The sequence below is a fragment of the Astatotilapia calliptera genome, chromosome 7 (genome assembly GCF_900246225.1).
Source record: "Astatotilapia calliptera chromosome 7, fAstCal1.2, whole genome shotgun sequence".
NCBI classification, from domain to species: domain Eukaryota; kingdom Metazoa; phylum Chordata; class Actinopteri; order Cichliformes; family Cichlidae; genus Astatotilapia; species Astatotilapia calliptera.
This window is the reverse complement of record NC_039308.1, coordinates 57,261,677-57,289,441: the sequence shown is the minus strand read 5'-3', so window position 1 is coordinate 57,289,441 and position 27,765 is coordinate 57,261,677. Positions and strand designations below refer to the sequence as shown.

Sequence of the window (27,765 nt, the reverse complement as noted above, 5' to 3'; positions counted from 1 at the left end):
TTTTAAAATAAGATATACTTTATAAATGTTGCAAATAAATTACAGTTGCCAAAACAGAAAAAAGCACATACAATTACCAATAAAGTGGCTCAAGTCAATACCATTAAAATAAAATAAAAAAAACAGCTCAAAAAAACACACAAAAACAATACAATTGCTCTATAGAGCAAAAAAACTTTAAAAAAAAATCAAATCAAGCAAGATTAAAGCGGATTAAAAAGCCACAACACAAATATATGGCTGTATGAATGTACTACACTGCAGTTGTTTTGTTTCTAATTACAACCTCGACGTCTCGCGACGATCAGCGAGAACTGACGAGTACACCGTTACCATAGAGACTTACATCACAAACCAAGCTAAAATAGCTAAAGCAGCTAAACTTGTTAAACTTTCCGGCATGTACTCGCAGTTTTGCCTGAGTGAAAAATGGCACATATAAGAACTTACCGCACACCTGTGAAAATGGGAAACTGGTTTGAAGAGCAGCGCTTAAAAGAGGTTTGTTTAAAAAGAGAGAGAGAGAAAAAAAACTACTGGAACATTTAATGTTTCAACCAGCAATGGGTTGAAAATAGCACTGGTAGTAATTCAGTGTTATTATATATGTTTAGGAAGTGAATTTGATTCGGGGTTACGAGGTTCTAGTTAACACAGACTTACTGCGAACTGGGCATCGATCTAATAAATAATAACAAATAGTCTGCTAATTTTTGGAATTTTTTAATAAACATTTAGCCTTTTACAATTCATGGTCAAAATATTCCCATATTCTTCGAAATGTACTTTACATCTGACTGTTTATAGTCCTGTTTTCACACCTAAAGAAAGTATTCAGTGCTAGACGTTTTATGAGTTGTAGGCAACACAAAAATACGTTGATATAGCTATTGGGGTAAAGTTTTCAGGGTTCAACTGCACAGAGACAAAAACAAACGCAAAATGTCACGCAGCTAGATATAATCCTGAAATACTGAATTGGGGAGATTACAAATAATTTTTGTAATAATGGTTTAATGCTACTGTAAATGTTTTTAAGTAATTGATTTGCTTTACTTGCTACAGTAACTAGTAGTGGTGGGACTGAAAAGAAAACTGTGTTAAAGAGTACTTACTTGATGTCTTATTTTTTTTCTCCAGGATGAAGTAAAAGAACATCTGGAGAAAAAAGAGAGGGGTGAGCTTGCTGGCCAGAAAATGGACTTCCTCAAAGAGAACATTTTAAAACCGGTAAAATGGGTTTTAACCTAATAAAATACTTGTTGAAACCAATCACACTGGCAATGTGCTAATAAGGGACTTTATCTGTTTGTGTAGGTGAAATTCTCCGTGACAAATGATGGCACTCTGCACTTTGGTGATATTGTGATGTTAGTGAACATGGGAGGAGGAAACAGGGAGTGCAGTGCAGTGAGCATCAATGCTGATGTTAACAGCTTAACAAAGATTCCTTCTCCCAGCATTCAAGCTCCGTGTGCAGTCAGCGCTGTCAGGAGTGTCCAGCCGTGCACACGCACAGCTTTCGTCATTACCAGGTAAACACCCTCAAATTTACATTAACATAAATTTTAATACTTATAGCAACACCCTGATTTAAATCTGCAACATCTGCTTGTGTGACATCAGTGTAGATGGCAGTCCTGAGGGATCCACTCTTCATTTTGAGCAAAGTTTTGCCTTAAAGACAACAAGTGGCTTTGCCAGGGGAGTAAGTGAACACACACACACACACACACGCACACACACACACACACACACACACACGCACGCACGCACGCACGCACGCACACACACACACACACACACACAATACACATTTTAATTACATGTTGAATACAAAGAGTATCTTGAATGGGCATTCCAGTGATTTTCCACATAAAAATCCTTTAGTATGTTTGTTACAGTTATTGTCAGTTATTTCAGTTGTGTTCTTGGTATGAGAGGAGGATATAAGTCTTTTAAGCACTGATTATTATATAACACTGTTTTTTCAGTTATGTCTTTGGACTGATCTAAACTAGATGTGTTGAGTTTAGAGGATTTATTAAGGTGTTTATTACTGGTAGTAGATACAGTGTTGAAGTGTAATACCAGAAAGGATGGCCTGTACAAATGAGCCAATATGTATGAATAGTCTGTTTATTATAGTATTTTAGTAGCTTTATATAAGTTATGACATTACCTTTAAAAACCTGATCTTGTCAGTGTGCCAATTACTGGAAGGTTAAATTATTATCTTTCTAAGAAAAAAACAATTACCACTAAGTTGCGTTCTTTTTAACACAGTGTGATCCATTTGTGACAGGTGTGGACTATAGTCAAGCTAGTTTGGCACCTGGACCCTTGTAGGTCACTTGACACACTACACGCTCTTATACTACTGTGGGTTCTTGCTTTTAAAGTGAAAGCTGAAAAAAATTGAAACAGTCCCTCTTTTCTTTATCCCAGAGGATGAAAAACAATTTCAAACTGTGATGGTTCAAATAGTTTTTGCACATCACCTCAGTCCATCTCTAAAGAGTTAGGTCCCAAAGAACACATTGGCTTTTTATACTATGCTTTTTTCATTACCTTAGGAGAGTTTTAATTTGAATTTGTGGCGATAGCAACAAACTGTGTTTACTGGGTTAAGGCCATGCATTAATGTCAGATATGAAGTCATGTTGGTTTTTAATTCACTGCTTTCTGAGAGTGTTCGACTTTCTCCCTTGCATACAGATATTTCTCAGGATTATCTAGCCATCCATAAATCCCCTTTTTTAATGCAAGATTTAAATGGCTTCTAGGTTGCTATAGTCTTTTTTAAATGAACTTTTAACATGCCATGCTTTTTTCTTATGTCTAAATGTAGATATCCAATATCCTGTCAAGAAAACAAAAATCAAAATAGAGAAAGGTTCACAGGAGGCACGACATAATGAACCAGCAAAGCCTAAGGGCAGACACACACTAAATGCACATGGGAAGATGAATAAATGAGACACAGGTAAAGTCATTCAAGATGATAATGAAGTAAAATAGCCCAGAAGGGATGAAAAAGTACAAGGGAATAACGCTCAAAATGAAAGAGGAAAATTTAAAGCAGAACAAAGAACAGATGCAGAAAAACAGCAAGCTATAGACAGGGTGAACAGAAAACGCACAGGAAAGGAAAACCACAAACACATGGAAGTACCATAACTAATGTTACAACATGAATCAAAGCAGGGTCTCATATACACATGGGATGTATGTACAATTTGAATGATTGCTTCTTGTATTTACATGTATTCTTTCCCTTTCTTTCCCTCAGCTTTACTTGACGAGTGACCTGCAAAGTTTTCAAAAGGTAAGTTAAGTTTTAACATTAATTACAGCAAAAATAACTGTGACAATGCTTTAAATGAAAAATTAATGGAAAAATTGTGCATTTGTACATACTGTACATACTTTAGTGCAAGATGACATAATTATGTTCCCCCTTTTTGTGAGAATTTTTACTATTATCATATATTTTGACCTAAAAGTGTGCAAAAAAGTCTCGCCTCCAAGAAGTAAGCCTGGAAGACAGCGATTCCTTTCTGTCATGGTGGAAGATAGTTTACTTTGACCCCCAGGAAAGACTTGAATATGAGGGTCTGCCAGTTCCTGTAAGTGTTTACTGTATCTTCCTGGTTACACCTGCTGCAGCATCAGTGTTATAAATGCATTATGTTCCTTTCACTGCCATTAAGAATTGTGTTTTGTCTATGCTTTTTTAGGCTAATGTGAAGGTGCTGATTGTACATTGCAAAACAAACCAGGCTCTTGCTGTTCTGGGTGATCAAGTCCTCTGGTATTTTTCAATTTTCTTTTCAAATGTAACTCCAAACCAGTTGTGTTGGGCATTTATGATATCAGCTTAGATGTCTGTTAGCACATTAGCAATAACAAACAATACTCTAGGATACATAAGGAGCAAGTAAAGAAGAAAACAGTACATTTTTGCTACAATGACATTAAAATTGCACTGCTACTCAGGTCCAATTAGCTAATCAGCTCCACAGCCGCTATAAGAACATGTGAAAGCAACCATCTGTTGTGTCCTTAATAATGACCACCAAGATGTGAATTCATTTGTGCATAACAGTTGTGTCCTTGCAGGACCATGTACGGCAAGGAGTATGAGCTGACGGCTCACACGTTCTTGGATTCCCATAAAGCTGAACAGGACAACAATCACTGGATACTCTGCACCGCTGATCCTGCAGGGGACGGACTTGTACTTTTCAAACAACCACAGTTGATGGCTAAAAAAACAGAACTTGAGGCGTTCTCAGAAGCTAACCCTAGTGTTTAACACCATCTGTTTTTATGCTAAAATGTATTGTAATAAAGGTTTTTTTTTTCTGGTTAGGTCATCACTTGTAATGCAGGAAGATTCTAGTGCAAAAATCAGTAACACATAACCACCAACTGTTAAGTGTGTTTTACTAGAAGTAATAAGTAATAATTTGACAGCAATGTTCATGAATTTGTTAATAACTAGTTTGTAAACCATCTATGAACATTATCTGGAAAGCTATAACAAAGTTGCAGCTGATGTTAAAATATTAATAATTAACACTGTTTATTATGTGGATGATTATTATACAGCTGGAACTTGTATTTGATTGTTTTTTTAATGGTTTTTTTTATTGTGCATAAATAGTCAGTTCAGTTAGCATCAGAAGACTGTGATGCAAATAACAGAAAGTTATTCGAGGGAAGGCTGTATAAAGTAAATAGAACTGGTCCCAGCACGGTTCCCTGTGGAGCTCTGTATAGAAAACACTCCCCATTTTCATGAGGAAATGGAAATCTGTTTCGCAGATATGATTCAAAACACTGCAGCACAGTACCTTTAATAATTACAAAATGTTCTAATGTTTGCAGTAAAATATTGTGGTCTACAGTATCAAATGCCGCACTGAGGTCTAGCAGGACAAACACAGAGATTAATCAACTGTCAGCAGGCATAAGTAGATCATTCATAACCTTCACCAGTGCCGTTTCTGCACTGACTAGAATTTGCTAAATAAACTAAAGTAAAAAGAAGGTTGGAGTTTGGTCAATAATTTGCTAAGACAGCTGGGCCAAGTAGAGGCTTTTTAAGTAATAGTAAACTTATCTTAACTTATCTTAAAAGCCTGTGGTAGGTACCCTAGTAATAAAGATAGATTTATCATATTTAAGATCGATACATTAGTTAATTGTGGGACTTTTTAAACAGTCTTATCAAAAGGGGTCTAATAGAGTTGATGGTTTGAAGGAAGTAATCATTGGAAGTTAACTGAGGAATATCGATCTATACTGCTTATAAATTCAGGAACGTCCAAAGATGCAACCCTCATCTGCAAAAAAGCTGTGACTTTGTAAATAATGTAAAGCAAAAATGATTTAAGTCTTCTATTTAACTGAAACTGCAATACAAAGTAATGTTCTGTAAAAGAAAATTGAAAAGAAAAATTTACAAAACATTATTGTTCTCTCAATTTTTTTTTTGGCAATTGGGGAAAAATAAACAGCAAGAAGGAGACGATCCCAGAAGAACCTTCCAAGAAGAGCCAATATCCCAGTTGTGTGTGTGATAGGAGAGACAGCTAGTCTACCCCTTGGAAGTTTAAGTCTATCTCACTGCAGGAACGACTCTGAGGGATGGCTTTAGAGAACAACGAATATTAAAAACAGACCTCTGTTCTCTGAGATGTCTGCGGGATTAGGTTTCGGTTTAAATTTTTTCTTTTGTCTTCATGACCTCAATTGTGGGGCAGAGGTTTTGGAAGCATTATCAGTAAACCAGACTTCCAAGTGCATGGCTTAGACCTCAGTTTTTTGTTTTATCTGAGCTTGCATTTAAGTTACCATCGCTGAAGCAAAACAAACAAACATCACAATGAGACGTGTTTGTTTTCTCCTGGTTTTGGTCGTAATGTGCAGCATCATGTTTCTTCTAATTATATGCAGTGAAATACATATAATGATCCCGCTCAGAGTTTAAAAGGTTTTATGTAGCTACATCATTGATGTTTTTTTCCCTTATGTGTTGTTTCACAGCAGCGTTTGAACATGTTTGCTGCTATTATGCTTTTCATTTAAGTGTCATTCGTCTGAAACGGACTGTGTTGCTGCACCTGCCAGGTGATTGAGCCACACTGAGCGTGACTCAGAGACAAAGGGAGAAGCCCTTACTGCACATGGTGGTTCTGAAGAACTTCTCCACTGCAGAGAGGTAAGCCAACCACAGGGAAAGACAGTTAACTGTAATATTTTTGGCGTCTGCAGCAGTGGTGAAAGAGAGAATCGAGATACTAGAAGATCTGTAATGTCAGCATGGTTGATTTTAGTTTGTCTGAAGAGTGGTTTATTTTCATAATAAAAACAGCACCACAGATCAATACATTAGTAGTTAATTAATTAATTAATTAATAAACATTTATTTGCCATATACAGTTCCAGAAAACATTCAAGTACACGATGATGTGGCTCCGGAGCTTTTAAATTACGTCTTAAATTAAGTTTTTTTTTCAATAGTGCAGTAGATACTGAGAGGAATGAGAGCTTACAGCGGTTTGTTTTACAGCCGCTTGCTGTAACATCATCTTCCATGGCCAGTTCATGGTCAGAGTCCACATTAGACCAGCTCTTGATAACCAGTAAGCACATGCAAGGCAAATGCTTATCATTAACACACTAAAACCATAAAATACACGATCAATCACACTATTTGTTTTCTGCAGTTAATGTGTAATTTATGTAATAAATTACACATTGAAATGATGTAGTGCCTTTATATTACTAACAAAAAATAAATAAAAAATAATGATTTTGCTGTAAATATAACAACAACAACAAAAATACTTTTATACATGTTGACGGAGGATGAAGTGAGTGGTCTGAGGAAATGAACTGACCTAAAGTCTGCTGGAGCAGCAGTCAGTACTTCTGTAATACTTGCCAGATGGCAGCAGGGTGAATGCTGTGGCTTGGCCGGTAAAATAAAAAATCTGCTTTCTAAGAACCTTGTTCACTGTAACTAGCATCTATGTTGTTTATTTCAGTAAGCCAACAATAAATGGGTTTGAAAAACTTTCAATAAAGCAGCTGGATTGTGGTTTATGTGCCAATATAGATATGCAGTCTCTGTGCCCTCCCACTCCTGGGGAAACTATCCAGACAAAGAATGACTCTATCCTGCTGGAAAATTACTGGAACCAGTCTGAAGTCATGTTAACGTTTAACTTCACAGTTAACCCACCCACCCCACTCCACTCCTAAGGTGGTTTAAAATTTTGATTCTTCAAAAAAAGTCATATAATTTTTCCTGGACAAGAAAACCTGTTTAGTCAGTTTTTTTGTATTATTTATATAAGAAATATTATTGTATAATATGTATATATTTATGTGGTGCAGTCAGAAGCAGGAAGTATGGGAAACATGGATAGGTTTGTAAAAATGACCTCCAGGAGCTAGCATCGTAAGTTAACAACAGTAGTCTTATCCAGTCACAGTGTGTCAGGGTCAAGTTGACAAGTAGTTGCCTGAAATAGGCTCGTAACTTTATACAAATTTTATAATTATATTATTTTTTAATTATACAAATTGTAGACAGCTGCTCAACTCATTAAGAACAGTAACATAAGCGTTTCGTCCTCCTTATTTGTATTTATTGTGTTTTTTATGTCATTGACAGAATTTAGATTGACTGTGTAACCAGACAGTCATAGCAGTGGATGTACCTGGACTGGTGGCTGTTGTGTGTTTTTTAAAAATATTCTCATCCTGGTCACCGAAATCAAAGAAAGTGCAGAAGACATGTGATGGCAACAAGAACAAAGTTACCATTGTTGGCAGCCAGAAAATCAGTATTCTGGTGGGGGTTCCTACCCTGACAGGTAGAACTTTTGAACTGATTGATCATTATTGCTTTCAGTATGTGTTCTTTCCTGCTCTCCACGTGTTTGACTGTGTCTTTGTCAACTTGTTTATTTTCTCTACTTCTCGTTTAGCAACACGGGTTGGAGCGTGAAGCAAGTGAGTAGCTGAAACTGTAAGCCAGAAGGGTGATGGTCAGTGCACAAGTATTATTATTATGCTGCTACTATAAAGCATCTGACAAGTTTTTCTTGTTCTGAGTTTGAGGGCCATTGTCAGCCTCACATACTCAGGTTTCCAGGGATGTGTGTGTAGGCAAGCTTACATTATACCTGAAACAATAGCACTGAAAGAACGCAGCGCCTCCTGAAGGGCAAGGGCTGTCCTAAAACGGTTTTATGGTGTTTTTATTACAACATGCTTATCTCTATCTGTTTTTATTACAATATGATTATGTCATCGCGACGTTGTATGGCGCCATATTGAAAAATAGTGTAGTTGTTCGTCTCTCTCTATGCCTTTTCACATGAAAGTTTCTTGAAATTGTTTTTTGAGGTCAACTTTGACCCTGGGTGCTAACAATTAAGGTCAAGGTCAAATAGGTAGGTCAACCTAGGTACTCATGTCCACTAAGGTGTAGTTTATTGTTGTCTAAATTTAATCTACAAAAGAAACTGTGAGTGATATAAAGTTTTTATGATTTTCACATTTGATATGACCTTGATTTTTACCAAAATTAAATCAGCTCGAGCTGTAATCGGTATCTAACATCACACAAAAATTGAAAAGACAGACAGACCAATTACTCCCTCCCATCGAGGGAGAAAAAACATAATGTTGCCAGTTAAACAAGGGTCGTTTGTAGTAGTTATTTTGGTTTGGGTATGTATTTTTAGGCCACCGTGTACCTTTCACTAAAAAGATCTGGTTGTAGCAGATGCCAAATGGGTTGCAAAAGATAGACTTGATTTTTCAGATTCATGACTACCCTGTAACTCTGGATCTAGTCTAAGTACTATAAGTTTTAATGCACCGACAAACTAAAATATTTGACACCTGTCTAGAAGAACAATAGTGAGGTAGGGCATTGAGGCCAAAACTATAAATTTACTAGCCTAATCATTAGGAGCCCTAGTTCAGACTTAGAGGGATAATAATAATAACACTGGCTCTAGAGAGAGTCTTTTGCATTTGTTACAACTTTAGCAGGGCTTGCTGTGATGTTACTTTCTCTGGATAAATCCAGGGGATGTGGGTAAGTAACAACATTTTTTAAGGCTTTGCAGCCACTTTATTTTTTACTGCATGCTTGAAAAGATGCTTTGGTAGCTAAAGTGAGGGCTGCTCAGTTGGTTGTAATGCCGACCTCATCACCAGATGTCACTAAAATTCTACACACTGCTCCTTTAAATGGCACATTTAATCTGTTGTGCAGGTCTCACTTTTTACAAAGCTAGATTTATATTGTTGCACAGTCAAATGTTTCTGTAACAACAAGTGAATTGTCAGGACTCTAAAAAAAGCAAAAAATAAAACAGATTGTCTTTTTGTTCTAGAGCTAAAGGACTGAAATTAGTCTATAGCGATAGTTCACTTGATTTCAGTGCAGTGTATTTAATGTGTGACCTATGCAGTGGTACACCGATTATCAGAAATACTGGCAAAATATAAGGAAGTTTAAATGTCAATATAGCATTTAGTTGGATTTTAAAAAAAATTTTCAATGTAACCTGTAACCATTTTTCACATCACTTATCCAGCGTATGGTCCTTTACTTACATTGTCTAAATCAGAATGTCTCTTTTGCATTGATGTTACATTTACTTTGTGCACTTTTTTTTAAGGTGGATTGTTTTTTTGCATCACCATGCTGGAACCATTTCAGCACTGCGACACTTTTGCTTCCTGCTGTGGTGTGTTTTATTTCGTGGGTTTCAAAAAATACTGAAAAATATTCACTAATATAGTTTTAAAAAATCATAATGTGCTTTGCTATTTTTTTTTGGTAAAACTGAAAAAATGGAAAATTCCCAGAGAAGAACAATAATAATTTTAGTTTTAATAATATAATTTTGATTAAAAATATATGTGCATGCTGTTACAAAAACAGAAAAATAAAATGGTAACAAATGGATGGATAGGAAAGCTTAAGTTGGAGGATGCGGGAAAATGGGCTGATGACATGCTGTCATTTATATTTTATGTTCAATTTGTGGCAACGTGTGTAATGCAGTAATGTGACTAAAATTCTATAGCCCATATTATAATCCATGTGCAATGCATAATAGGTTACTAATGATGGCTTCCCATACAGCCTCAAAAACCTTTGTGGGCTGTAATATCATCATTAGTTCGCCACATGGCTTGTAACGACCAGTATCCTTTGACATGTTTACAGCTGACTTTTTACAGGTCTAGTTGCGTACAAGCTGATGTTGAAACTTCATGGTATCTTCTTATGTTCTAAAAACTCTGTACTTGCTTTCTTATGTTAAAAGACACTTTAAACATCACAATTTTGGAGCTGGGTTTCTATCAACAAGTAATTCCTCAGTGCTCTGATTCTTTTGGGAGTGTTTGGGGAGAAAACAGAAACAGGCAATGAAGAAATGAGTCTTCTTTGAGGAAAACCTAATTGTCAATAGAGAATTGTAGACCAGACATTTTATAGGTACACCTTCCTGATGCCTGGTTAGACCTGCTTTTGCCTTGAGAACTGCCTTTATTCCTCATGGCATAGATTCAACAAGACAGTGGAAACATTCTTCAGAGATTTTGGTCCATATTCACATGACAGCATCACATTGTTGCTGCAGATTTGTCGGTTCCACATCCATGACGTAACTTTCCCTTTTCAACTTTCCACCACATCCCAAAGGTGCTTTTCAATTTGGTGGATTGTTATGTTCCAGAAAGCAGTTTGAGATGATTAGAGATTGTAGTATGGCGTGGTATCCTCCTGGAAGCAACCATCAGAAGATAAAGACACTGCAGTCATAAAGGGATGGACATGGTCAGCAACAATACTCAGGTAGGCTTTGGCATTTGAACAATTCTCACATAGCACTAAAGGGTTTAAAATGTGCCCATTAACTTTTAATCCACTATTACTACACTACCACCTGTTGATTTACTATCAAATCAAAGCAATCTGGCTGTTCTAGTTAAACCTCTGGCATTTTCACACGGAGAACAGAGAACTGTCGCTGTCTGGATGTTTTCTCATTTTAACCATTCTCCATAAACACCAGAGATGACTATGTGGGAAAATCCAATTGGATAAGCAGTTTCCTTAGTACTCAGACCAGCACCAACAAATTCAAAGTCACTTAAATCACCTTTCTTCCCTGTTCTGATGGCTGGTTTCAACATCAGCAGGTCGTCTTCATGACATCTACATGCCTAAATACACCGAGTTGATCTACGCTACCAAGCAGAGGAACAAGCATACTTAGTTTCTCCACAATAATTTTAATATAATACGCACGTTTCTCCAGCAGAGGGCGACAACTAAACACCCTTTTCAGCAACCACAGCACCATACGGTAACTGAAAAAAACTGCGCCGCTTCTCATTAGAAAACATTGCAGTACATGTCCGGAATTTTACGATTGTCAAGCATATGTGAGGTTTTTTTTTTAAATTATTATTGTTTTTGTAATATGTTTTTGCTAATTTTCATATCATATCACATATTTACGCAACTAAAGGACTCCATTACTATAATACATGTAGCTTTATTTGAAAATACAATGAGAAGCAAGCATAAGTCAGCAGTTCCTTTTCCCAAATAAAGATCAGTGATGCTGCTGTTTATAATTCATAGCTCATAGTATTTATTGCAACGACATCGTTAATTTCGTTCGTAAATCAAAATGTAAAGGAACAAGGAGATAAAAGACAACCCGCTTTCATTCAAAATGAAAACTAATTACAAATATCCGCTGGAGTTAACCTTAGTTAGGCTCACATGTTCCCAGTTAGGGGATGCTGTGCGGTATGGATCGATAACCACGCTCCTTGCACAGCGTGTTGTCTGCTGCGTGTATTGGCTGAATGAAAGATAAAAGCACAACTCAAGTCCCCGCTTGACTACATGTCCATGTCGGATTTTACTTTTTACCCTACCCGTGACGATAGTGCGCAGCGTAACCTATGGTACAGCTCCTGAGCACTAAATAGACTTCAAAACACTGAACGTCGTCCCCTGTATGCCAGAAGTCCTGCAACCCTTAAAGTGTATTAAATCAGACAGTTTCATGAACAGAACAGTGTAAAAGATTTCTACTCTGAACCATATGAAACATTGTCACACATAAGAGTCGTCTGCTGAGTTACTCGAATGTGATCCTTTCAATCTTAGACAAATCTGCAGTGACCTGCGAAAAGACGAGTTTAAAAGCCATAAAAAATTAAAGTCCACATTTCACTTCATTGAGCAGACCTGCCGATCTTGTTTTTAGCCCAGCAAAATGCATATTATAAAGGAAAATATGTAGGAAATATAGCTAGTATTAAAAATTAATTTCATCACCTGTCAGTACCTCTTATTACAAGTGAAATCCAACGGTGATAAAGGGTAACTACGAGGATGTTAGTAACCAGTGAAACCACCCAAACATAATCTAATCAGCTAAAATGAAGTGAAACATGCAGTACAATTATTCACTCCCTCCTACAACAAAGAAAAACATATTTATTTAGTACATCATTCACAAATATTTATTTACTTACCTTTTGAAAAAATTATTATGAACAAATCCAGAGGAGTAAGATATGTATGCATATTTAAACTAAACAGAAAAATAAGATGTGTCTGTACTTGGATAATAAAACAAAGGCAAAATTCTTCAGGGCTAAACTCTCACTGTAACTGTAAACATTGTAATCTTTTGACTCGCTCTGGAGCACAAAGTTATTCAGTCAACAATGTGCACTCTTTGAAGTAATCCATCTCAGATAACATGATTTGTGTGCCAACAACGTTATATTTTATCCCACCTAATTCTTTTTACAAAATGTAAAACTTCTTTAACCTTGACTGAGATAAATGTTTCAAAGCTCTGTTAGGCAAAGGACACATTAACTGACAATAAAAAAAAAATAACTTTGTGCCTGTTCCTCTGTCCTAAAAGCCAAATTCTTACACTGAACTAACCTTCAGTTTGTTACACAAAAGAACATTTATTGCTATACCACCTTAAAATAATGATTACAAAAAACGACCTAACTGGCATTCAAAAACAAACCACCTTTTCAGTTATTGACTCACAGACAAAATGCCCAATTTATATAAATATGTCACAGATACTCATTTGTCTTCATTACTGGAAGAGTAAAAAAAATAATGTGCTGGAAATCTGGTGAGATGGGCGAGAGCTGCCTGCAGCCCTCAGGTTGAAAACCACTTATGTGGCCAATATAATTCAAATGACTGGGATATTTGAATTATACAAATAGGATCAACTCAGGAAAAGGTAATAAAATTTGTTTGCTTCTTTTAAAAGCTAAAGCTCTACAAGAACTCCACTGAGTACTTCTGCAGGATGCAGGAAATATGTAAGAAGGACAAATAAATAAACAAACAACACAATTTAATGTAAAGAATTGACAGCATCAGAAAAATTAAGGATTAACCAAAATAATGTCAAAGCAACCCAGTGGGAGGAGCCACAGATGTTTCAAATATTGTAAAAAACGTAATCTAAAGGTAGGACTAGTGGTTTTAATGATCACTTTTAAATATTTAAGATCTGAAACAGCCGCATGAACCGCTTAAGTTGTTAACTAACAGCAGAAACGAAATATCTGACTAAACCTAATGATACGCATATGAAAGAGTCCACTAAGTGACATGAAATACTTAATTAAGTAGTAGTTAAACAATTAGCTAATGTATGACGGAATTAGTGGCCCATATTGTGGGGTAAGGTGTATTAAATAACATGGGAGTCACTGTTCTCAACAATGACATGAAGTTTAGAAGCTGGGACAGCAGAAAAGTGTTCCCACTCACATCCGGCTGGGGTGTGTGTGTTTTGTTTGGGTTGCCCCGTCGTTCGAGACACGCCGGGTCTAAATCCGCTCCGTTTTTTGTATCCTGCTCCCGACCACCTTATCCGTAACACTTTGTGTTTCTGTGTGAGAGAAGCCGACTCTTGTTTACAGCAGCGATTCCACGGAGGAGCGGCGGAGACCCGTAGTGTGCTTTAACCGAGGGCGGACCGTGGGATTTCAGCCTGTGGATACACACGCGACGGGAGTTTTTCTTTTTCTCTTTTGTGCGAAGCTATAAAGGCAAAACAAGAAACACTCTTGGAGAGCAACTCCTTAGACATATTCTCCCTCCCCACTCCAGCCGAGGTCGTCTAGCCGGAGAGCTGGAGACCCATTCTCTTGCGTGGCACAAGTCTGGTATTTTCTTTCAGTTGCAAATCCCGACTGACGGCGGAGATAAGTCGGAGCTGAGGGGCTGAAAATTTGCTGATTTTTTTTTTTTTTTAAAGCAACTTCTCATTGCGAGCCAGGACTGCTTGGTTTGGGGGGGGGTCGATAGACCCTGCTGTTTGAATAGCATACGGAAAAACAGGTTTTTCATTCATTTTTCAACCTCACAGCCACCACCCCTGTGGATCTGTACGCGTTTTCAGCCCACCACCTCCTCACACACACTTATTCACACGGGGGATTCTTGTGAGCGACACTGGCTTTAATTTATTATGGTGGTAAAGGCTGCTAAGATTTAAGTCTGATTTTTTTTTTTTTTTGTTGTATTAACGGGCCTGGTCGCGCTGTGTAGGCTACGCGCATGCTGTTTTTAAGAGATGGAGAATGAAGATGGGGATTGCCATCATTTATTCAGTAAAATCATGGCTTGTGTGCCATACCAGCCAACGTCAAAGCATCCTGTGACTGGCAAAAATAGCAGAGTGTTTTAGTATTCCACCCCCCAACGTTTAAATATTTTTTGTACACATTTATATATATGTTTAGAGCAAATCCAGACAGATAAGCGACCACGCATCAGGATATCAGAAGCTTTTGGGCTACGAGGCACTTGTTTTCTCTTTTTCTCCTTTTTTAAAAATTTTTTTTAGTGAGAAGGCTCTGATTTATTGAGCTGATGTGCACAACTTAAATATTTTTACTTCCTTTTTACTCTCATTATTTTTATTTTTTCTTGAAGAGGAGAATAATGTTCAGGAACGTAAAATCAGAAGCACCGATGGGTGGCCCGATCTTGTTTTGGGGTCTGATGCTGTCTGTCTCCACTATCTGCATATGGTCCACATATGGAGAGAGTAAGTATTTAGTTCTAATCAATATTGTTTTTATGAAGAACATGTCGCTTGAGCAGGAATAGGCCTAAAGGCATAATTTGCTTTTGTAACCCAGTTTAACCTCTTGCATAAACGCCTTTTTTCCCCACTAGTGGAGGATATGCGTTAGCTGCAATTATTGTTTTTATTTGCAAAATAATCAGAGTGAATACCTGTAGTTGGACAAAACGATGGAATGCGACAAAACCGACTTGTGCTCCTTACTTATGCTATCTGAAGAGGACCATGTGGTATAGCTGCCGTCAGTTGATGCGCGCATTTAACCAAATACAGTCACTGTTGTGCGTAATATCGTCTTATTTGATGAAACTGTCATGATTATCGAGAAACGCGTAAAGACATGGAAGCAGACACCGGTGTGATTTTTGACATTAGACATCCAGAAAGCACGGGATGAAGCCAGGGAGCTGAGCTGAAGGTTACTACGACCATGTGGCCATTTTACATTTCGTAGTGTGGCGTCGCTGCGCACGAACAGCCAATTATTTTTTAAAAAAAATCTGGCGATCCCTTGATTCTTAAAATGTAAAATGCCAGAAGAGTGCCTATATATCTAAATATAATTTAAAAAAATAAAAAAAGTGAAACATTGTTACATTTGTATAGATCTGTGCACTGTTAACTAATGAAAGTATTGAAATACAGCAGCGCCAGACACATAAATCCAGCCTTAACAGCGTGCTCTTTTGTAAAACGCAAGAAATGTCCGCTGACGTTATACTAACCATCCAAATAACGTTGTAATTTTCTTTGGCATGACGTGAAAATGTGTGCACTTAATGCTAATTAACCCTTAAAGGCGGGGAAAAGTTAAAAAAAAAATCAAAAAAATCAAAAGGGTTTGTAGGACCCAGTGTATTCAGTTTATTCCCAAGTATTCAGTTTTATAAATGGCAGGATTTCACAGGAGTCTGCCCACTTTTGTTGCCTTTGATTGATGTAAAAGTTTGTTTTCATGGTTTAAATTTAGAATAGGATGATAAATCATATAAAATAAAAACTGTTTTTGTTTATATCTACATATAAATCTAATCTGATCTAATCCTGTGTAATGTACTGAGAGCTGCCACAGTCAAGGCTGCTTTTTGCCAGTGCTAAAATAGAACAGCTGATCAATGGGGGTCAAAGAGGGTTCCCTCTCCAGTCCCTGGCTGTATGGAGTGTGTTTATATCTAATGGCTCATTGTCTTGGTTTTCAAAGGCAAAAGCTTCTGCTTCAAATGCACAAAGAAATTAGTTTTTGAAAAATAAAAAAAAGGAAAAACTAAAGAAATTGAATGATAGAGAGGATTAAGCATTCCAGCTTTTTGTAGTAAAGCTTCTTGTGACACTTTGCATCAAGTTTCCCAGATTAAACAGAGATAGTCATGGAGTTCATTTCGATTTTTTCCCCTTTAGTTCAAATCTTTATTTCTTTGGTGGTGTTTACGCCAATAATCTGAATTGTAAAAAAACTTTCAGTTTATCATATCATCATGATCTGCTGTTCGTATATACATTAAGTCTGTTTGGCACACCCATCACCACAAGTTGCTCTTTTGCCCGCCTCACATCAATTGCATCTCTCTGCTTTGAGCCCATCAATTGTGCTTGAGTTGAATGTGTTTGTCAGCTACGCTGCATATGCTTTATATCTTGATAAGTAAGGAAACTGATAGTCTGACCTCGGTTTATATGGAAATGGAAGAAAAATAAAAGTAACACGGTAGTCGTACCACAGTCATGTTCTCCCCCTCTGAAGGCCACAAGCACATCTGAGGGTTGGAAGATAGGCAGTTGCCCTCAGATCTCGGCTCTCTGTGGTGCATAATACATCAGAACTCATGGAACAAAGAATTTCATAACAAAGGCTGCGGACAACATTGGAGATGCAAATGTATCACTCGAGGATGATGTTTACTTCACCGGGTTGTAGAGGGACAGAATTTCCAGTGCTCCACTAGGGGGTAAAAACCTTCTTTGCTCTCTTCATTTCTGTAATCTGTCCATACCAATAAAATGCAATTAAACTACTTTTTAACTTTTGCCACAGTAAACTTTCCATGCCATGGCGTCGAAATGCGCAGCAAACAAGTCTCTAAAAGTCTAAAGGGAATGTGTGAGGGCGATAGAGACTCGGTGTTTGGAAATAGATTGTGCAAAAATACTCTTGAAAGAGAAACAGACTCGGTTTTGTTGATTGGAATAGTAGTGAGTTTGTGAACTGTTTTATTGGCTTGTGCTGTTCGCACGGAGCGGTCTCGTATGCAGACTGATGCGCTTAACTTCATCACTTGGCACCACTGCTATTAGAGTTATAAATAGATATGTCACTGGCAAAAGTGGGGTCGTGTAAGTACAAGCACCCGCTGTCCTGTTCCGTGCGGGTACACCAGTGTTCCTGTTCAGTTATTTATGAAAGAACATGTTGCTTCGGAAAAAACCTGAATGACGGAATAAATAATCAAGCATCAGTGAACACTGTGTTTGACAGGCACCCCTCCTACTTTTCCCTTTGGGGTATGGCATATTTGAAGTTCAGCACTCTTTGTCATGACGGGGTAAGTGGCTCAGATATGATTGCTGTCACTCTGCTCTAAGGTGTACTTTGTGGTTACATAAAGCCCCCCCACTTCCTTTAGGTCTTCCTGGAGACTGGATGCAGGAATGCCTAGTCACACTGCACCAAAAGAGTGTGACAAGCGTTCACAGCCCTGTGTTGTGTGCACACATACAAGTTTATTGTGCAGCATCGAGTGTGTACTGCAGCAGGACTCAGCGTGGCAGCCTGAGTCAGTGGCGTGCCCCTGAGTAAGGATGTAAAAGTGTGTCACTGGGCTAGTTTGTGAGAGTGCAGTCAAATGCTGGCCTACCGCTCCTCCAGGCTGCCAGCTGAGGTTTACAATGCTTAATTAAACACTTTATTTCAAGTGGCATGTCACTGGATTTGCTCAAATGCAGTATCCGTCCGACTGCACATACATCATCATTGGCTGCCGGTTTAATGGTCCGTAGAGTATTTTACAATTTGCGAGATGATGATTGCAAATGTTAGCTCTTCTAATGGATGGCACTCGCTTTATCAGTAGAAAGCTGTTTGTTTAAAAAGAGTGCTGATCTATCCTCCGTGGCGCGGAGGATCCCAGAATGTCTACAAGAAGCCTTTTCTATACTCATATTAATCTGTTGAGTGTTAAACACTAAAGATCATAACACTGCATTTTACTTTATATTCCTTTACGTAGGTCTTTTTTTTTTATACATGCAGCAGACCAGAAGGCTGTAGAGTGAAGCTGACAGTCAAAGAACTAATGAAAAAAGATATATTTTTAAAACTGTATTTTGGGGCAAAATCAGGTGAACATTTAAAATACTATTACTTTAGGTAACTTCAAAATAAGTGTCCAAAAAGGTGCCAAGAGGTGAGACATGAACTTGAAACCTCAAAGTCATTGTCTTTTAATACAAAAACAACTGTGCCTGAGTGATCTTTACCACATCAGTGTGCAGTTCCCCTCGGTTTCGTAGTCAGGTCTAACTTTCATGCTCGTCACATCTGGTTTCAAACCACAGAGGTGGTGAAGGCTGAGGCCGTCAGCACTAAGCTCCATCACAAGAAGTGACATCAAATTGTCTACATCCATCTTTTCCAGACATTAAATCAAAATCCTTCGGATGACATTTTTCTTAGTTTTCAAATTCTCTATAGGTTTTCACACTCCCTCCTTAAAGAAATTACATCACTGCAAATTCATATTGCTGTTTTGAGCATGTGCAGTGTGTATGTAAACACAGCCTGTTACCTCTTGCCCTCTTCCCTCATTCTGGGTGAGGGGGAGTGCCTGTCTGAGAGTTGTTGTGATGGGTAATGTTACCATTTGGGGTTTTGGTGAAATCTGAGCCACAGTGATTGAAGTAAGGTCCACTGAGTGGACACGGTCCACAACACTGCTGGTCAGATGACTTCCAGTATGCTGGGGATTAGAGCCAGTTGATGTGGCAGGTGTGAGGGGATAGGACAGCAAAGTGGCCAACTCCTTTACCGTTCGAACCTTTTAATGATCATACTGATTTTATTGGTTGAGAATTCATATAATTTTGGAAAAACACAATTTCAGGAAGTTGATCATTTGCTATAAGCGCCTTTGGTTGCTAGGCAACCCTTGAAAATAAAACCAGACCCTTTATGATTGGCCTTAAATGAGAGGGAAATAGGAAATCTCAGCTAACCTAGGCTCAGTATATATACACTAATAAAAGTGGTAGTTAACACGATATGATCAACATGGGCTTTTTTCTGGAATTCAAATAAGAATAAAAAAATGCAGATTTTAAATAACAAGAAGTGCAGAATATTCAATGGAAGTCAGCAGACTGGTAATTGAGTGTTTTAAGTTGTCTGTTAAAGTCTGCAAACATTTCTTTCTGCCCACATGCTCTGTTTTTACAATTTCCTTTAAGACTGTCGTTCTTCTTCCTCTTTTTGTGTTATAATTAATGATTAATCCACAATGGAAACAGTTCTATGCATCCCTGCTTGCACTTTGCACAGAGCCCACCAACAACTTTATGTCAGTAACTGCAGGGGTCACAGAGTTTTCGGGACCCTTAAAATCGCTTCAAAATAAACACAGGGACGAGGAGTCTTCCCTAATAACCTTCCCGGAGTTTACAGCTGGATGTCTGATAAAGGATACAGTTCCAATACAAGTGTTTTCCCAGAAAGCTCAGTTTGTGGCCTTTTGATAAACAGCACGGCATGTGGTCCCAGATTGCTATCTCATTTTTTTCTCTCAGCCAAAACCGAGATGGCGTTTATTTACGTGTGAGGTATGTTTACTGGATCCGAATCTGATTTTACGTGAAGCTGAGATAAACGGCAGCCACTTGCCTCGATTTCATTCGACGGGGACACGTTTGACCGTGCACGTGCTTGTGCTGGTGTGTGCGTGTGTTTGTGTGATGACATTTCCACAGAGAGACAGGGCAAGGTTTATCAGTCATAAACACGAGCCGATGGATCCCATCACGCTGTGAAGATATGTGTGTTTACTCAGCAGTGTGAAGAGCAAAGATACACGGGAGGAGAGAAGGAGACGCGTGTTATTTGGGGTTATCATGTTATGTGGACGCTGTTGCTGAAATGTATCTGGTGTATGTAATAATGAATAAAGGATTTGGCGTCTTAATCTTATTTAAGCATCGTTATCTTCGCAACAAATGAGCTGACTGGCAAGAATCGGAGAATCCTGGAGGCTTAGTTTGAGGCAATGTCTTTCTCGGTCTTTTTGCAAGGAAATGATTGGAATTCCTGGTACTTAACATGCCTAATGAGTAGAACAAGGGAATCACAAAGAGGAAGTCTGTGTAATTCCTTTCATTTTATTCTTTCTGGCTTTCTTTGTGAGCGTAAATCTGCTTTGTATCGACGGCACTCAGAAAGACATTTACTGCATAGCGGTTTCTGTTTGCTGCCATTTTACACCAGGATGGCCCCTGATAGCTATTCTTGGCAGAAATCTTATCCTTCCCTGGCCAGACGCCTCCTGATTTTATTAATGCCCCCATCAGGAAGTGGAGCCTAGAGTTTCTCTTTACTAACAAACAAATTAGTCTTTGTATTTGAGTGGCTCCACCCCTCCTCCCTCTTTCCCCCGGCTGCTGGAGAAGCTGGAAGAAAATTCTCAATGAAACAAAGAAGACATGCAGCTCGATGGCTCATGAGTGGAGCCCAGGGGCATTGGTGTTGATTGGGGAAAGCAAATACTATTTTCTACTGGAGTAATTGTTTCCGTTCTAAATTTGGACATGTGAAACACCCCTGCAGGAACAAATATAGCCCGTTTACCCCCATAAAGATTACAATTTCTATTTTTGGTAGAATAGCTTTAATGAAGCACATCAAACATGGCTTTTTTTCCCTTTTTTTCTTTTCAGAAAAACAACCATGAGTAAAGTGAAGTTAATATACTAACAGAACTATTTGTATGCTTGTTAGATTTCTATGTCATTGTTCTGTAGTCTAGAAAAACAATCTGGAGGCATAGTGTTCGTGCTGGGAGTGGAAACTGTTTAGCTCTTTTCTTTATCCTTTAGCTCTCAGTAGACAGTGTTTTGACAAGACAATGAAAACATGTCTGTTTGCCTCATTGGATGGACACCGTCACCGTGAGCAACACGGTGACGGTGTCTTAAGCGCCTTTAAGAACATAACAGGTTTAACCTAAGAGCTTGTATGTCATTGCATTTCCTGAGCTGATTGTTGAACCCTCTTTTAGACACTGTTAAAAAATATATATAAATGCAACTAGAAGATATTCTGATTTCATAACGATTTAACATACAATGCAAGGGAATTAGTTGTTCTTTTTCTGAGATTCACAGAAGATTTCTCTTAGGCTTTTTGACTGACAGTTGATTCCCAAACACTGGTGTATTTACCCCAGAGAGTACTTGAGCTGCTGTATGAAGGAATGTGAAAAAAACTATATAGAGAAAAATGTGATTTATAGTCAGTTTCTCTAAAATTAATCACTAAATGGAACGAAATAGTCAGGGGAAATGGGTAAAATATGGATGTTTGAATTAAAAATGGACTATTTTAACTTCACTGGAGTAAAATGTTAAAATAGGTAAAATTAATATATGAACTGATTAAATAGCTAAGTTAAAAAAAAGACAATTATGTGATAACGGACGAAATAGTTGGCTTAAGAAAACTGATGAACAGAAAAACAGTGAATTGGTAAACAGATTGATACATTATTAAATGATTAAAAATAATAAAAGTTTGAATAAAGTTTGCAAAGGTGCTGAAGAAGTGAGACTGTATAATCTACTTTGAAGCATTTACCTTTCTTGCATTGGGCTATTCAAAGGGTATTCAGTGTGCACAAAGAATTGAAGACAATGTAAGATGTTACCTGAACAGGCAAGTACAGCAGATGTCATATCTAAGTCTAATCATATACCCAGGATTTTCTTTATAAATTTCCTTTGTGTCATTATAGGACCAAGAGTTATTTATTTATTTGTTTGCTTTCTTCTTTGACTGGCTGAGCATCTATTTACTGTCTTGTATTTTATTTTCATGCTGATTGATGACTGTTACTTGTGAAGTAACTCATGACTTCCAGTGCTCCATGGAAGCATGTTTTTTTGCTTTTCTAACAAAACCTGTCGACACCTTGTCGCCTGGGGACAGACATGACTAACTTGGCGCATCCAAAACTGCATACAGCATGTATGTAATTGCATGTTTCACTGCGATAAGGTTTCCCTTGGTGTAGTTGCTGTTTTGCACAATTAATAGGATAGCCGATTATCGTCAATAAAAAATGCAGTTTTTTTTATTGTGTGTGTGTGTGTGTGTGTGTGTATGTGTGTATGCATCTGCCTGCCTGCCTCTCTGTCTGTTTGCATATGGGTGTGTGTGTGTGTGCGGTGTGAAGGGATGCTCCAGGCCTTGTGGTTTCAAGTGCTGTTTTCCGAGAACAGAGAAATAGCTTATTTAAATGTTGGGGTTATCTGAGGTGAAGGACCACATGTCTTCCAACGAAATGCAGGGTTTTTGTCTGATGTGATACAAAAGATGTATGAACATGTTAACTCTCGCACTTTATTGTGAAAGTAAGCGACTGTTTCTCTCATCACCCTGTTCACCTCAGCTGACCTTGGTAAGAACCTCTCCCCCCGTGTCGCACTTAAAAACTCCTTTCCTGAGAGAGCAGTGAGAATAAATTAATTTCTTTCATGCAGCGTAGGAACTTGGTGTAAACATGCTGTTTTTCCTATATGAAAAACTGCCAGCAAAGTACCAACTTTACTGTACTAACAAGATTATGTTTCAAGAAGATTACTTACGTGGAAATCTTTTGGCATACACAATCTCCAGGCTGTATTTCCCATCGAACACTGCTGAAACTGTGTATATGATGCATATGTACTGTAATACTCTTCTGTTGTTCTTTTTCTTTGTTTCTCAATGAAGAAAACAGTAAAGATTTTTTTTCTGTGTGTTGCAGTCTGTGGCCCGGATATCGACCTCCGAAACGACATCGATCAATTTAAGCGTCTTGAGAACTGCACGGTGGTGGAGGGCTACCTGCGCATCCTCCTCATCAACGAAAAGACCAGCAACAACAGCCAGCAGGAGGACTTCCGCTCCGTCAGCTTCCCGAAATTGACCGTCATCACCGGCTACCTGCTTCTGTTTCGTGTCTCGGGCCTCGATAGCCTCAGTGTGCTCTTCCCCAACCTGAGCGTCATTCGTGGGCACAACCTCTTCTACAACTACGCCCTCGTGATCTATGAGATGACCAGCTTAAAAGACATTGGGCTTTACAACCTGAGGAACATCACCCGTGGGGCCATGAGGATTGAAAAGAACCCTGAGCTCTGCTACCTGGACTCGGTGGACTGGTCATTTATTATGAATACTGAGTTCAACAATGTTATCAACGGGAACAAGAAGGCAAAGGAATGTGACAACGTCTGCCCGGGGATCATGGAGGATAACCCTCTTTGTCAGCAGACGACGTTCAATGACAATCGTAACTACCGCTGCTGGACCTCCAACCATTGCCAGAAAGGTAACCCTGAACTTCTTGGTAGTTTTCATCATGGCGATGTTTGAGCGATGCTTTGTGCTGCAGTAGAGTAAATGCGGACGTGGCTTTGATCTAGCTCGGAGGTTTCCAGCATCACAAACATGAAGAAATTGTAAATTTCTTCACCAGTGAACAAATCCCATGAATCTATGCAGTGTTTTTCCTTCATTTCCGTCAGGCAGTCAGATTGTCCATGGGCCAGTGCAAACATTTCCTCTCTGTTCGTTACAGAGACCTTGTCTTTAGATCAGGCTATTTGTGGAATGAAGGATGGCTGCAATATAGAGCACCAGGTATTAGAGAGGCATACTCAGTTGAGGTTAAAGTTGCCCTGCCAAGAAATGAGGTAGTCTACCTGTCTGGACCATGTCAGCTAAATATTTGCCTGAGGGACATTTTGCGATTTATGAAAAGGGGTATATTGAAAAATAAGGGGGGGGAGGGTAATTCTTGTTTAACTTTGGCCTTGCGGTAGGGTCATGCATTTTTTAACAGTTCAGGGGAGGGTCATATTTTTTTATATTCATTGCATTTAAATTCCTTCCATTCTGTAGAGTTGAGTCAGTTCATTTATGAATATCTGATACTTTGTGCATCCATACAGCAGGCGGGTGTAGCACCTTGTGGTCACATTACTTATCTTCACTGTCTTTTTCACAGATTTTAGAGTGTGAGACAGTTTGTGCTTTCAGATCAGAAACTGGGACAAGTAGATCTTCCATCTCATGCCTCTTCAAAACAACTCTGTCAACCACTTCGAGTCTTTATAGGCCAAAAAGATGAGCAAAGAGGCTTTTTGGAGGAATTTTATGTTGTTGTTGTCTAACACATTTCACCCACTCTTTCCATGAATTTAAGTAATTATTGCTGTTTGCTGTTTGGTACTGGAGGACACTTATATATTCCAGCAACTACTTTGTCAGGTGTTTCTGCCTGCCTGCGGGCAGATGATGTCACAAAATGCACACAAAACTATAAGGGTGTCTAGATGGGAGCAACATGAAGGCTTAGCTTGAAGACTGATTTGGTCCAACATTGTCTCTGGTTTGAAGTTCAGTTACAGGTCATGAAAATTTATTCAAAGTTGGAGTCAGGTACACATTTACAAAAGGGCTCATCGATCTATGCGTCAGAGGTTTGAGTTTTTTTAACCATCTGTAACTAAAACTAGCACATGATGACATTTTTGTGTGAAAACAGTTTTTTTTAATATTCCCCCTGCCCATTTTTGAAGGCATCTGTGCAGGTGCTAGGATTAGTTTGAAGTCACAAACACCCCTGTCCTTCATCCCTTCAGGGAACCTCAGAATAAACAGTGGAAATCAAGCTTGCTGCGTTTTCCTATTGACCAAGTCGATCTCTATAGGAAAGCAATGGTGTTCACTGTGTGCGTTTTGTGACCTGCTGGTGCTCCCTGTATGTTATCAGCCCTTTGATCAATACACAATGAAAATGAACAAGGTTTTGTATGGTTGTCTTTGTTCAAAAACATTGAAATCTTAAATGGGCATATTTTACAAATACCATACATAGTAAAAGGTGCAAATCGCCTGTGATGACTTTTTAGTCACGTCTGTTCTTCCCACACTAGCTGCTATGTGGGGTTTTGTGGTGAAACCCTCTGTTGTTCTCACAAAGCGGACTTGAGAAGCAGAGCCGGAGCATTGTTTGAACCAGTTCACTTCTCTCAGAGGCCCAGGCGAGGTCAGGGTAAAAGCATTCATCTAGAAGGCCTTGAGGTCTCAAGGCTGCAGATAAAGGGTCTGGGTTTAGCTACACAGTGGTAAAAAAGGAGGAGTTACTGAGGCAAAAATAAGATACAATGAAGCTAGAGCAGATCTGTGATGTCTTGTAATATTCCAGGCTTTGTGCCTGTCTTTGTTTTTATAAAGGTTTGATGTGTCTCTCCTCCCCGCTTAAGATTCCTCTCTCCTCCTTCCTCCGCCCCTTTGTATAATTGCCTTGTTTTTCTCCAGTACAGATGTTCCTTCAAGGGCATGCAGTGGTATTCTAGTCAATACAGCCCGGTCTCCTCTTTAATTACACAACATGAAGAGGGAGTGATGTCTGCCTAGCTCACTGCTTTGCCCTCTGGGCCTTTCCAAATGTTTGTCCGCTCACCAGATACTGTTTCCCACACCAGGTTTGGGTGAATTAGACCAGGGTTTCTCAGAAGTGAGCTTTAATATGTTGCGTTACATCTGGATTTACGACAGGATGGACGTGAGTAGGAGTGACTGTGCAGAGAAGTGCAGATTGGAGCAGAAATTCTGGGTGCCTTTTAGTGGCAGGGAGAGATGCATAGAGAAGCTGTTTACAGGAGGAGGGGCATGGAGGGGAAATGTCAGACAAATGTCAAGTATACAAGCTCAATGCCAATGTCTCGCTGAAGGGCAGTGTACAGAGTGTTGAAAAAGGCCCCGTTCCTCCCACTCATCTATAACCCCCATGCTTCCTCGTATATCCTCTCTGCCTTCCTCATTGTTACTCCCTCCTCTTTGTATATGTTGTCTGTTCTCGTCTTCCTAACTGTCGTTCTCCACTTCACTTAGCCTCAGTCTCATCTCTGATTGTCCTTGTCAGTTGTTCTGCTGGTGTTTCGTTTTCTATTTTCACCTAACTCTTTTCTGCAGGGTTTATCAGGGGCTGTTAACAGCTCCGGCTGTCAGATATCTCTTCATTGTTTACTTGTCGAAAGGCACTTACTCACACACATGCACACACACACACACACTGGTCAGAACCACCAAGCTTGTTTGGCGAGACCCTGGCTCCTTCCACGCTGCCAGCTGCTTGCTTTGAGTTATGGGGGATCCCATGACTAAAGAAGTGTGGCCTGCTTCAGATGTCCTCCTCAGGTCTCTGTGTTTGCTGTAGACAGTCCTGCTTTTTACTGGACCTTATCCAAATCCGCATAGTCAATAGGCAGTTGCAATTAGGCAGATGAACACTAAGCATGCCGCTGTAGTCACGGCTGGTCTTAGGGCCGGCTAGTCTTCATAGCTCCACTGGGAGGCACACACTCTCTTACCCGCTGGTTCTCACATAGCTCACGTCTTTATGCAATAGAATATTCATTTATGGTATGCTCAGCCTTGCAGGCACTCCGGTCTGGTTTCTCAACCTTAACTTACCCTGTCTAATTTAAGGCAGCACGTCTGCCATGCTTTATTTTTATATTAACAAATGCACGTCATAATGATTTATTTATTGTTTTTAAGAGTAGTGGGACATTAGGGTAAGTCAAAACTTTAGCATGAGGAGACCACAGACTTTGCTCTGGAGCCCTGGCTGTTGGGAGAGCTTTGCACCAGTCTCGGAGACTTTGCATTACTTTGCATTTAGTAATATGTTTGCTCTCTCTCTGCCAAAGACCTACTTGATATCTCTGGCCTGAGTGCTCTGACCTGAATCCACTTCAGAACTGAAGTGGGTTTTTTAATAAAAAACAAAACAAAACAAACCCCCTCCTAAAACCACTATTTTACTGTAGAGCAAGGTCTCACAGGCAGATACGATCTAGTATTCTTCCTGATGAGTAATAGCCCCAATGCTGTTAAGTTTTCACAAATCTTCCCCACATATAATAGAAAGAGCAAAATGAATCATTCTGACTGTGGCATCCAGTCGGTCTTATCTAAACGTGTCAAAACGGTGCCATTTAAAAATAAGTCGAAAGTGCTTTTTTTAAACAGCTAGTCCTGTAGTTTGTGAAAATGAGCAAACAGTATTTTTTTTCCACTAAGGAAAATATAAAATGTCACAAAGCTTGGGTTTCAGACGGTGTTAGGTCCTTGAGTATTTGAAATCTCAATTCTAATGGGCCTCTGGTCTCTCACAGTGCATAATGATCATCTCTCCACCAATAATTATAACTCTGTGGTATGCAGTGTTTGAGTCTTTCAGTAATAGATGTTTCGCTTGGTAAATTAAGAGGAAATGACGATAATGTCAAGGTTGCACGT

General features: G+C 38.8%; 2 protein-coding genes across 2 annotated transcripts in view; both read left to right on the top strand.

Annotated features, from left to right (window-relative positions):
• The first annotated feature begins 259 nt into the window (after positions 1-259).
• On the top strand, positions 260-5,055 carry cfap161 (cilia and flagella associated protein 161). Its single transcript, XM_026177087.1, has 8 exons — positions 260-501; positions 1,141-1,230; positions 1,318-1,535; positions 1,627-1,708; positions 3,293-3,328; positions 3,507-3,629; positions 3,741-3,814; positions 4,123-5,055. The coding sequence occupies exons 1-8, from the start codon at positions 430-432 to the stop codon at positions 4,316-4,318; spliced, it is 891 nt and encodes a 296-aa protein (XP_026032872.1). The 5' UTR covers positions 260-429; the 3' UTR covers positions 4,319-5,055.
• Positions 5,056-13,963: 8,908 nt separating this feature from the next.
• The window catches only part of igf1ra (insulin-like growth factor 1a receptor), a 60,474-nt gene continuing 46,672 nt past the window's right edge, over positions 13,964-27,765 (top strand). Inside the window, exons 1-2 of the mRNA XM_026176023.1 lie at positions 13,964-15,173; positions 23,216-23,782. Coding sequence (XP_026031808.1) covers positions 15,068-15,173; positions 23,216-23,782 — 673 coding nt within the window. The 5' untranslated portion in view covers positions 13,964-15,067. The remainder of the gene's footprint in view (positions 15,174-23,215; positions 23,783-27,765) is intronic.

Bases quoted from the DNA above. Each gene is read 5' to 3' on its own strand.
- cfap161 (XM_026177087.1), top strand. From the start codon at position 430: ATGGCACATATAAGAACTTACCGCACACCTGTGAAAATGGGAAACTGG. The intron at 3,329-3,506 runs GTAAGTTAAGTT...TTGACCTAAAAG, and splicing joins ACCTGCAAAGTTTTCAAAAG to TGTGCAAAAAAGTCTCGCCT. The intron at 3,815-4,122 runs GTATTTTTCAAT...GTGTCCTTGCAG, and splicing joins CTGGGTGATCAAGTCCTCTG to GACCATGTACGGCAAGGAGT.